A 12,377-nucleotide genomic window follows, 5' to 3' on the forward strand; every position below is an offset into this window, starting at 1 on the left:
ACTGAAATCAACTATCATCCTTTTTTTTTGGATTATAAAAATAAACTACATATTTTTTGTAGAGAATTATTGGTTGATGCCCTTTATTGTCACATTCTTTTTTAAATATAGTCCACATATTTCTATAAATAAAAACAATTATTTTTTAAGTAAAAAGTTATCTCTCTGTGTAAACACAGTGCACCAAAACAACTTAACATGACCTGCTGCCTCTTTCTTATAAATGTTCCAGCAAAGATGATTTGCCTCTGAAGTGAACATTAATGTGCAAATTATATGGGAAAAATGAGAGTAAAGCAATGGCAGTCCCAGAGCTTTGGAAGCAGGTTTTATAAATTCAGTGATGATCCTTGAGACTCAAAGGATTCAGAGTACAATCTGGCTAAGCATCAATAATGTCAAATTTATGTAGGTCCCTGCCTTCCTCAAGCTTATGTGATTCTTCTCCTATCTTATTTCTGAATGAGTATGTGGGTTAGTTGTTCCCACTGCCTATACTTTTCCTGCTCCCTAATCTACAACTCTTCCTCATTCCTTCCCTTTTAGAAAATAACAAGAAAGCATGACTATCCTGTTCTGCCATCCCAATTGCAGGATTAATTAGTTTTATATAATCTCTACATAAAATCTCCTGTAAAATTTTTTTGTTAGTTTTTGATCAGACCAGAAGTTGCCAGGCTTAAAAATTAATGACAATGTGCAGGCTTCCTGGTTACAAATGTTTAAAGCGTACGGGAAACATTTGGAATGAAGATGTTGACCTGCTTTCCTCTGTATTTGATTATAGCTATCTAATTATAAGCTTTCAAAGGCATCAAATTAGGTACCCTCTTCATTGCATTTAAGAGAACTAAACTTTTTTTTCATATTACTAAAACCATTTTTGAACAAAATTTTGAGTGATACATTGGGATGCTTAGAATCATTCTTAGCTCAAGTGAGAAACCGTTCTTTTAACTTTTATAAATTATCTTTACCTCCTATGTTTTATAGTCTTCTGAGAATTTGGCTTATCCAAAAAGAGATTCTATGCCTTCCCAAATGAGAAGGAAACCTTTTGTCAGCATCTTGTCTGAGCTGCCTCCTTGGCTACACAGGTCATGGGAGGTCTATGTTGAACATCAGTCTTTGGCTGTATCACAAAAGTAGTATTGAAGCACAGGCCAACTCCCAGAGCACAGGGGTTAAAGAGGCAATTAGTCACTACAAAGCAGAGTTGTGACTGTCTTCTGGTGAGGAAGTGCTTAACTCTTTCATGAATGGTGCCTGAAATCTCATCTTCTGAGTGCTTTTATATTCCACCAAAATAATTTAGTCTTAGCCATTTTAAATTAAAAGTGAGCTTAAAATACATGGTCTGTTGAATGGAAACTTTCATATCAATACTTATAGCAGTTAAGATAAAGGGAACAGGCTGGGCAGAGAGATGATAATCAATTATATGTTTAATATTTCACCTAAATTTCACAGTATCCTTTTTAGCTATTTGGAGGCCTGTCAAATCTCTTTACAATATTTCCAGTTTCACTATTAATGTTTTTGTGGTGGGCATCAGTTTGGAGCTTGCAGAATTTTGCCTGACTTTTTTTCAGGACAAGTGTGGTCTCTAAAGAATTACAGTTCATTAACCTAGACTGTGGTTTTAAATGTTTAGTATTTCTGCTTTTCTAGGGTCCTGAGCTTTTGTTTCCACATGGTAAATCTTTGTTACATGTAGGGTGACAAGTCTTCTCTTCTGCTGTCTGTATTAAAATATGCCAGAACACCATAAAGATAGCACCAGTCTTAGCTATATCAAAATTGTACAGTATCTGGATTCCCTTAGAGTTACGGATTATGAATTGATGGAAACTGAAACACCTTAAAAGATGAAGGAAGTTTCTTAGCATTTACGTATTCAAAGTAACTAACGACATGTGTTTCTACTGAAGAATGAATAAACTGGTGAATTAGGAAAGCTTGCCTTTAATTTTTTTCTTCCTTTTTTTTTTCTAGTGTTTCCTTTAGTCCTGAAATATTTTCTTTATAGGACTAAAGGAAATGCTTACCTTCAGTTGATTTTAGTAGTTATAGAGATAGTAATAGGACTTTGCTGCTCCTGGGTATGAACATGAATATCAGCTACGGCCACAAACAATAAACAGTATTTGATCCATCAAGGTTATAAGTATTATGTTCCTCATTTTATAATAATGTGGCTTTTCATTATATCTTTTAGTATTTCTAAAACATAGTTCACAGTCAATGAAACATTTTTTAATTAAATAAATGAATTAATAAAGCTTAGCATGTTTTTTCTGCTTCTTGCATATTCTGAGGAATGCTTAGAAAATGTTAACTTGTTACATAAGGTTTAGTTAGTTATGGTAAAGGATGGAACAATGGCTAAAATTAAAAAGCAAGACTTTTGGTTAAATAAATCTGAAATATTAAAGCCAGAGCCAAGTTTCTTGCAAGTTTGTTAGTTCAATTTCTGTACCCGCCCCTCAGAAAAACCTTTAATCATCTTGTTTCTTAGTAGCTTAAAGAAAATGTGCATTTTAAAATATTGCAGGCATTATTCTATCTAAAATACATGTTTAAAGTATTCTAAGAAACACTCAAATTAAATTTAAACATATTTTACTATATAAATGAAGAAAAACCTATTTTCATAACAGCAGGTTGGTGATGGCCATTCCTAAATATATGAAAAATATTATTTTGTTGGTGTATTACTTTTTCAGTGCTAAATCCTGTTTTCCAATGAGAAAACCTATTTAATGTCATAGACACTCAAGGAGAGAGTGGTCCAGAAAGAATCAGCAAATGACATCTGCTCTGCCTCATTTTCCTTAAAGGTGTAACACCCTCTGTTGGCAAAGATGCAAACCCATAGAATTGAAGTTTTAGTAATATTTCAGTTTGTAGGCCACCTCTTGTGGTGTGCCTCATTAAAACATAAATAACAAAACACTACTATTCTAATTTTGTAGTCTTCCATTACCTCTCAATGTGACAAAATGGGCATCGGCTTGCTATTGTTTAAGCAGCAAGAGCTTAAATTAATCTCAGCCACACTAATCAGATATTGGCTTTCTAGAGAATAACATTTGGTAGTGAGAACTTAATGAGTGTCCCAAGATAATTGTTGTTAACTGGTGGAGCTGGTGACATTTTGCATGTCACTACTAGTCTTTGCCCCTGTGGTATATTAAGAACGTGCTTTGAGCAAATGCTCTCACATTTTAATTGCAAGTCAACCTTTAAAAAAGAATTTTTCTTGCAGTAAACATCTCTTCTATGAGCACATCTGTAGAAGTTTACATGAAAAATTGACTTAGGTGTATATTTGGTATTGTGTTGTCAATAGGATTGAATACAAGAGCGTTTACAAAAAAAGTATACTGCAGAATACAAAGTGGATTTAACATATCACCTTGATACCATCTGCCATGTTCCTGAAATAATCTTGTATTTGTCATTTATGTACAGCTGTTTAACTTGAAGATTTAAAAAAAAACTATTTCATGCCATTTCTGCAAGGTTAAGGTGTCCTATTACTTAGAAAAAGTATATAAATATAAGACTTATAAATGAAATTGTATTCAAATGTATTAAGGGGAAACATACTATTAATAGATTCTTGATTGCTTCTTGGCCTTTTGACTGAGATCAAGTGTATTAATAGATTCTCGAATTGACTCACCTTGTAAAAGTTGACTTGTAAATTTTTCTCTTTTGTGCATAGAAATCTTTTATATTGTACATTTTCTGAAAGCAGAGTAAACCTATAAATTATACCCATTCATTTGCTGCACTGGGATTGGATTATTCTTCAGTAAAACTTCATTTAGAGCTTTAGAAAAATCAATCAGATATCATTATTCTTTCTGTAAGATACCCAATTGCGTTTTGGTGACCTCTGCTCAATCATTTAAATGACCCATGTATGAATTAGTCAAGATGAGCTTCTGCAGCATGGAATTGGACTGTTTGCCCTCTTGTTACTCTCTTTAGATCTCGTAAACACTTTTTACTCCTTTCGTGTGTGGGGGTGTGTGTGTGTGTATGTGTATGTGTTGTAGCTGCTTAAGCCCCTGCCCACTTACAATCTATGTAACATAGGTTGGATTCTTGGCTTGCTTACTTTCAAGAAATGATGAAAATGAGATTCTGTTTCTGAAACCCCAAATAGATCACTTTTATGATTTGTTTGTTTCAGGAGTTTTGAGTTTTGATCCACATGTTTATTCAACCTAAATATACCTAGCTCCCAGATGCACTTATTTGCCAGTTACCTTCCGGCCCTCTTCATAGTTCTTTGTTTTAGATCTGTGGGGTTGGTTTTGTCTTGTTGCATTTGTATTTCACTTAAAGATATATCTATTATTCAAATATAAAAGTGACTTAGGAAAGAACATCCTAAAGTTTATTTAGAAATTCACCAAGCCACATACTAATGCATCTCTAATAGGGACATTTCTTTTCACACATCTGAGGTGATTGAGCCTGTCCTTTAAAGTGAGATTTGCAAACCAGTGTCTGGCAGCTCCAATTAGCTTCTTTTGGGTTTAAAGCAAATCACAAACAGTAACAAGGTCTCCTAGGACACTCCTATTGCAAGCGATGTAGTCATATTTCCTCATTAGTTCTTTTCAATTGTCACTAATGCCATGTTCTAGCTTTTGAGTAGGAGACAAAAAAACATAAAAATTTGGTATGTATGTAGAATGGGCCATTGTTTTCCATAATTCAAGGCTCTTTTGAATTCCTTTGATAGTTTTGAAGCTTACACAGCTTAATTCATTAACCTTTACCCTTCACATAAATCATATGATTAGGAATCTATTGCTAAGGAGACAGATTTTCCCTCCACTGAAAATAAGTAATGCCTTCTCATCTTTGAAAAAAAATCCTATCTAGCTTACCAAAGTAACCTTTCTGTTGCTTTTCATATTTCATAAGATGTTTCAGGTGCATTTTAGAACATTATCAAAAGCAAGTGAGCATAAAGTTACATTATTATCAAAAATAACTCTGGATGCTTAGGATACTTTGGAGCAGTATTTTCTGGCCCTTTTTCTGTATTCCAAAAGAGTTTATATATATATGTATTCAACAGCTGTTACTCAAGAATTTACAATGGTAGCAATGTTGTGGTTTTTTTTTTAAATTCTCTTCAGACCCCTGCCAAAACATAAAAGCAGGAAAATAAACTGAGGGTAGGCAATTCAGAATAAATTAAAGTATATTTAAATGAACCTAAGACTTTTTTTTGGAGAACTTTTTCATATGGACTTATCTTGTAGAGAATGATGATGTAGGGCTCCAAAAAATGTACATGATTGTTCTGTGATTCCCTGAAGGGGAGACTAGCATGTCTTTTGATTCCTTTATTCTCTCTTGTTAAGACAGATCTCTCCTTAGGGTTTAGTAATCTTAATTGTGCTTGACATTCATGAGCTACTTTAAAAGTATTTGATATTCTTCAGCATTTATCCACTATGCCATTTTCCCATGTTATGAATTTTTCTTATTTATCTTATACATCATTACTTTCTGTAAGAACACAGTTCTTTTCTTAAATTTTATAACTCCTTATGTTTTCATACATGAAGTGGGAAATCTTTGAACCTACTGATTCATAGAGAATGGCCATGTGATATTCTGAGCTTTGCCTATAGGAATGATGGGGACAAAGGGTTGGGGAAGAATAGGAAAAATTTGAATTCTATATTGTGCGTTTAGAGACTCATGGCTTGCTCCTATGGACCAAACTAATTCATCACTATGATTAATGAATATTCTTCTATGTAATCTGTGAGTAAGAAAGGTGATGAAGAAGTAAACATTTTACATGTGGTCTTTGGTTCTGTCACTCTCCTTCTCACTTCAAGATTATTGCTTTGCCCACATTTCTCTCTTTTATTGGTATCAGTTTATAAATACCTCTTAACTTGCTGTACCTGTAGTCCATACTAAGATTTATGACTTTGTTTTGTGCATACGTACTATACAGCGAACTAGAAATTGCTCTGATTTTAATACACTAAAGGTTATGACTAGAGCCAAGATTCTTTGTAAAACAGTGGAATTATTTAAAGTAAATATGTTCACAGACTTGTGTTATGTACTACTTGTAAACATGTTATAGAATGGACTCTGAAAGTTTCAGGAGAAAAGGATAGTCAGCACCCTCAATCTCTCATCGTGAACTGTAGATGGATTATGAGACTTCAGACACTAGCCAGGAACATGAGGTGGTGTTCCATTTCCACCAATTTGTAGTAATGGGATAATACAAACCACTTCCATTTTCAATTCTTAAAACAACAGCTACTTTATCTACCTACTGCAACCACTCAATTTTGTGCCTCAATATATATGACGTTTCTGTCCAAAATCACAGAATTTGGGGTTTCTCTTTTCAAATGTAAAATCCATAACAGATGTAAAATTAATATTTTGCTACAGGTTTTCCAAGGGTATGGTTTTGTCACCATGAATTTTTATTTCAGAAATTAATTTTATGCTGTACATGCCTTTTAGCACACTGGCTGTGATCAGGGTAATTAAAAGTATTTGGAAAACTCTGTTTACCTGAACTTTCAAGAACAGCAAAAATCCTAGGTGATTCTTTATAGAAAGCAAATTGCTTTTCTCTTATATTTCTCCCTTTTTTATCTGAAAGACACTGCTTACTCTTAATCATGTGTTATCTCTTGGCCACTGTATTGCCTCCTGAGTGTGCTAAATGATTTTATAATAGGTATTCATAATTGTCTACACCTCTTGAACTTTTCTCTGTTCAATAGCGGGGAAACCTGATGCTCATGACCTTTTATCAGTTTTTAGAAAGTCTTTATCCAGTGAGTGATCATCTTATTTTATATAAATGTTGGTTCTTGTTGCCTATGTACTAACATTTGACTTGGCTTGTACAGTGAAGTCAATTGTGTCATTTGCTATTTTTAGTCATCTGTATGTCTTATGTGCTTATAGCATATCTGATGTAAAATCAAGTACAAGGAAGATAAATAGGGTATTGCACTTGTTTAGAGCATAATCAAATATAAATCAGGCATTTTGAACTATTCAAATAGAGCATGAGAACAAACTACAATTAATGATTTTTGGTGGCCATGCGAAATATTGGATCTGTTTGTTTTTTTGGTAGGTAGTGGAAGAGGACAGTGAGATATGTATATTTGATTTGACTGAAAGTCGTCAGATTATTTTTTAATAATTTAGGATATTACAGTCATCTAGGGCCTTTTTGTGCACTCTTAGCATGTAAAAATAGTTTTCACCATATAAAAGGTTGTTATTGTTGGTAATGTTTCATTTCTGTTTTTATTCTTTTTATAATGAATTTATTTAAATATTATGTAAAAACGAAATGACATGGAATTAGCTTTAAAATTTTCCTCACAACCTGTATCAATCATAATTGCATTGTCTTGCTGTTTTAAGTTTCTCATTTTAGACATGGAAAAATTTATCCATTTTTTATAGTTTTTTTTTAATAGTGGAAGAAAAAGAATGTTTATTTGGTTATTCTGAGGAAATTTGAAATGTTTATCATTCCATTAAAACAAAATTCCATAAAAATTTTTTTAAAGAAATATATGTCTTCTCTATAACTAATTTAACCTTCAATAATGAATTATGTGAAGTAAAATTGTATAAAATTTCCTGACATTTTATGAAGATTCCTACAAATAAGCCAGACAGCAAATAAAATATAGGAAAGACAGAGATGGATACTGAGTAATTTTTTGATAGATTATGCACACAGGTATCAAATTACTTGATCCTTACTTCCTAGAAAAGGTTAATGACTCTTTTTGCTTTTACCCTTTTACTTAACTGTTATTTATAAAGATTAAAAGAGGGACTACATTGAAGGGTGCATTTGCCTGTGTGTCTGTATGACTGCACAAATTTTTCTGATATTATAGGAAACTGAGCCACAAAATGGATAATATTGTTAATCATTATTTTTAAAGTTCATTCAATTCTGTAATACAACTTCCACTAGGTCTATTAGATCAGAGTGCACCATTAAAAAAATTTTTTTAACTTAAATGAAACCAGAAAAGACAGTCTTACATATCTATATCTATATTGTTAAATTGGCCTTAACCTTTACAACAACTTATTTACAATATTAAGAATAAGACATTTTAAAGTTATGTGTACATATTTTCTTTCATCTTTAATCTGTAAAATTATAGCTTTTTAGAACATATTTGATATTAAATTGAATAAAATTTTGCAAAAATATTATTTCAGTGTTACCTAATTCCATCATTAATAATTGAGCATATTAACCATGAGCTCATTAACCATGGGTGTATAACCATCTACCTATAATAATGATCTATCTATATTCTACAGTTCTATTATAATTATTTTATTATTTAATTATATAAATAATATATATTCATTAAGCAGCATATGTTTACTAGTCTTTTATTACCAAATGTAACATTACCCTTATGGGAATATTTCTTTCTAAGCTCTTTGGTTTTAAAAGATGCACTAGTCATAAATGTATTTAAATAAAGTCAGTTAGGTATGACAGCACTTGACTTTAAAGCAGGGAATATAATACCTTTCCTGCAACACCTTGAAAGAAGCTGTGGCATTCACCAAATGCTGACCTCTTCCTGTTATATTCAAACCCTTGCTAATTTAACTTGAAATGCATTAGTATAACTCACCACTTTTTGTATGTTTCAGGTGTGTGGAGGTCATTGCAAAGGAAGGACAAAACCTGAAAGAGCTATATTTGGTGTCCTGTAAAATCACAGATTATGGTAGGTAATGAACCATTGTCCTAATCCTTTCTAAGAATAAAAAGTTACAAAATCATTGAAAGTTTTTTTAAAAGAAATCAAGAACTATATCTTAGAGACTGTTTATCGTGATTTATGCTCATTCTGACCGTACCAAAAATTAAAAATAAAAAAATTATGAGCTAAGAACCAGAGTAAAATGAATATGCATATTACTTCATTGCCACATGCAATCACACACACATGCACACGTACATTTGCACTCACACACACATACACAAAATTAAAAAGTATGGCTCAAAGAGGTATACAATGAAAATAAGTTTAACAATAAAATGGGCATAATAAATATAACTAAGAAAATTATTACATTGAGTTTATTTGCTTAATGTAATATCATGTCAAAAGCATATCTGCTGACATTCTAAATGCCAAATTTGTTAATGCTTTAAATTCTGAAAAACATTGGAAATGTCCATTTGTGGATATAGGAAGTAAAGGGTATACATTTATATGCAACATTTTAAATTATCTTAATTTTCAATATTCTTTTAAAGTGGCAAAAAGCAAGTTGTTTTCTACAATTATGAAAAATATGAAGTCATATTGTTGGAGTAATAAAAATAACCTAGCCCTTCCTTTTTTTGTTTAATTTTATAAATTTTTTCTTAACCATTTGTGTATTTAATCTAATTACAGAGTTTTAACCAGAAAATACATTAGACTTTATAAGAGAATGAAATGATTTTCTTTTATTTTTTCTGGCTTTTTGATTTCTTCATTTAAATTTGAGAATATGCTTTCTATCTCGAGGGAAGTTAATAATCCATTAAGTTGGTATTGTTAGCTCTGACATGTAATAATAAATGACTCCAGTCCTAGGATGTCACACTGACCATCTGCCATGGATGGGAGAGTTGTCTTTTATTAGCTACTAAATTCATCTTTTTGAAAAACTCTACTGAAGTTATAATTTTAAAAATACTCTAATGTTTTTAATTTAAAAACACACCTGATTTCAGTTTATTTTGGAGAATATGTCTTATTCATAATGTTTCTGGGTTGTGAGTTTTTTTCCTAATTTTGCCTTGTAAAAGTAATGTTTTGATATATTTTTCTTTACTTACGTTGTTTTCTGGATTGGCAATTAGATTGCTACTTAGACATGGTTAACTCTCTAAAACTTCTTATGTCTAGCATTGTCTAGGCCCTAAAGAGTTCTCCCTGACCAACACAGGGCATATTGAGCGAGAGAGAAAGAGTGTGTGTGTATTATATATGTATATTGTATATATACCCATGTAGATTTGTTAATCAACTAATACTTTCATTCATTCATTTGAAACTTGTCACAAGCTGCTCTTCCAGTCTTTTTGTGTATTTCCCCCTTTTTCACTGCCAATTGTCAGGTAGCTAATAGCCAGGAGTTATGGATTAAATCCCTTATAATGAACTCCTCTGAGGTTCTGCAGTGTAAAATGTTGCTAAAGGCACACTTTATTCTGAAGGCGTAGAGATACTTTGTGTCATAACAAAGGCAGTGCCCAGTACCTACTATTAAGTTATCAAGTACAAAAAGGAATGTTCCAGAAGATATTGAGGAAGGTAAAAAACTCTGGAGTTGCGACAGATCTGGGATCAAGTTCTGTCTTTGTTCTTTGACCTTAGGGAAGTTCCTTCACATATAGGACACTCCGTTTCCTCAGTTGTAAAATGAGGAATTAATGTCTGACTTCATGCTTCTGTATGTATCTGGTACTACCTAACCTTGTGAGTAGCACAGTGTACACTGCTAGTAAGTGTTGTTTTTCTACAGGAGTGGGATAAAAACAAGATTCACTTAGAATTTTTCTGCCACCTTTCCTTTCCTAAGTCTTGGAAGAGGTTTGTGTTAAAACCTTACCAATATGGTTTACATTTATTTGTGTCTCTGAATTATTTTATTTCAGTGTTTCTCAACCCTGTCTGCACATTAGACTATCTGAAGAGCTTCTAAAACATTGACATGTAAGCCTCACCTAAAACTAGTCAAATTAGAATTTCTATGAAGTGGGGCCCAACCAGTCATTTTGTAAAACTTGCCTAAATGAAGATAATGTCAGGCAAAGTTGACAACTGATCTTGTCCGTTTGAGCAGAATCAGAAGTGAAAATTTTGTGGACTTTCCTCTCCATGGTGATAAGAAATTGATTATGATTTTTCTTGCACCTCAGTCCCTCCAGCTCTCAAGCTGTCTCCTCCATCTTACCTTCCTTCTTCACTAGAATTTCAAGGATTCAAAAGGTTCATGGTGAAAGTCTTTGCATCTGTTGATTCTGTTCTCCGAAATGTTGGGGCACAATTGAGGAAGAGAGGGAAAGGTTGATAGGTTATGAGATTGTACTACAATTGCTATTTGATTATAAATTAAATTACTGAAAGCTCAGCTCATCTCATCTTTTCACCCACTACAATGCCGATGCTATATGGGTAATTTTTGTCAAAGAGGCAGCAAAAGCTTATTCATTGTAACCAGAGAAAAGCATGTTATTGAAGGTAACTGCTCTGCTGGAGAGACTGTGTTCCCCCTACCCTATTATTACAAATTCTAAGAAGGAAAAACAGATGCCCTTTTCCTTCTTTGACTGGACAAGTAGAAACATATTCTATAGGACTTTTTGATTATTGAAGCTACTGAGAAATTGTAAAGTTTGATGTACATCTGATAGGTGGGCAATTCATCCTTTAAGAGACTACCCCATGGTTCTGCTTCCTATTGCTTTACTCGTATTCAAGCTGGTGAGTCTGTTTTTGGCCCCCTCTTTCTGTGGTGGTGGATATGTACATTATTTTAGTATGGTATACTGAGATTTTTAATTTTTTTTACAGGCTTCATTGATTCAGAAACAGCTCCTCACCTGGCATATAACTTGTAATTTTTGTCAAGATTCTCACAGGTGTTAAATGTAGTATTATAGTACTTAGTAACACCTGCCCAGGCTATTACGGAGTTATGTTTATTTTAATTGATATATGATATAGTTGTCATAAAGAAAACGATCATGCTAATAGGCTTCTTACACCCCAAATTGAACATATATCTTTATGGTAAAGGGTAGCAATTATAAACAAATCAATAATTCAGACACAGCTAAATAGAAAATACAGTCTGGGGAAATTGCTCCCTGAAGAGAAATATAATATTGTCATTCCTGTATCACTGTACAAACGTATGTCATTAGCAGTGTTGTGGGAAAAAACTCAAACTTAGGTGTTAGAGAGTTCGGTTAAAATTTCAGCTTTGCCACTTCTTTTCTTTGTAACCTAAAGCAAGTTACTTAACTTCCTAGTTTTGCCATCTGTTAATTCACATGATGATACGTGCCACATACGTTAGCGAAAATCAATATAAAACACTCGTGTAGTGCCTGGTGGCATAGTCGACACTCACTAATTGGCAGTTCGTATCATACAGAATCTTCTTTCTCTCTCCCTCTGACGAGGAATTAGCCCTTCTCCTCTTCCAAGTGTGGCTTTTCTGTTTGTGGAAATCATTATTTAGAAATTTGACCTACATTAGTGCCTACTTGATCTCCAGAGCTAAGCTAGCTAAAC

The 12,377-nt window shown here is 32.8% G+C and overlaps 1 protein-coding gene across 1 annotated transcript in view; it reads left to right on the forward strand.

Annotated features, from left to right (window-relative positions):
- FBXL17 (F-box and leucine rich repeat protein 17) overlaps positions 1–12,377 on the forward strand; it is a 544,473-nt gene that overhangs the window by 371,693 nt on the left and 160,403 nt on the right. Inside the window, exon 7 of the mRNA XM_050794618.1 lies at positions 8,728–8,804. Coding sequence (XP_050650575.1) covers positions 8,728–8,804 — 77 coding nt within the window. The remainder of the gene's footprint in view (positions 1–8,727; positions 8,805–12,377) is intronic.

This window comes from Macaca thibetana, chromosome 6 (assembly GCF_024542745.1).
Source record: "Macaca thibetana thibetana isolate TM-01 chromosome 6, ASM2454274v1, whole genome shotgun sequence".
Taxonomy (NCBI): Eukaryota; Metazoa; Chordata; class Mammalia; order Primates; family Cercopithecidae; genus Macaca; species Macaca thibetana.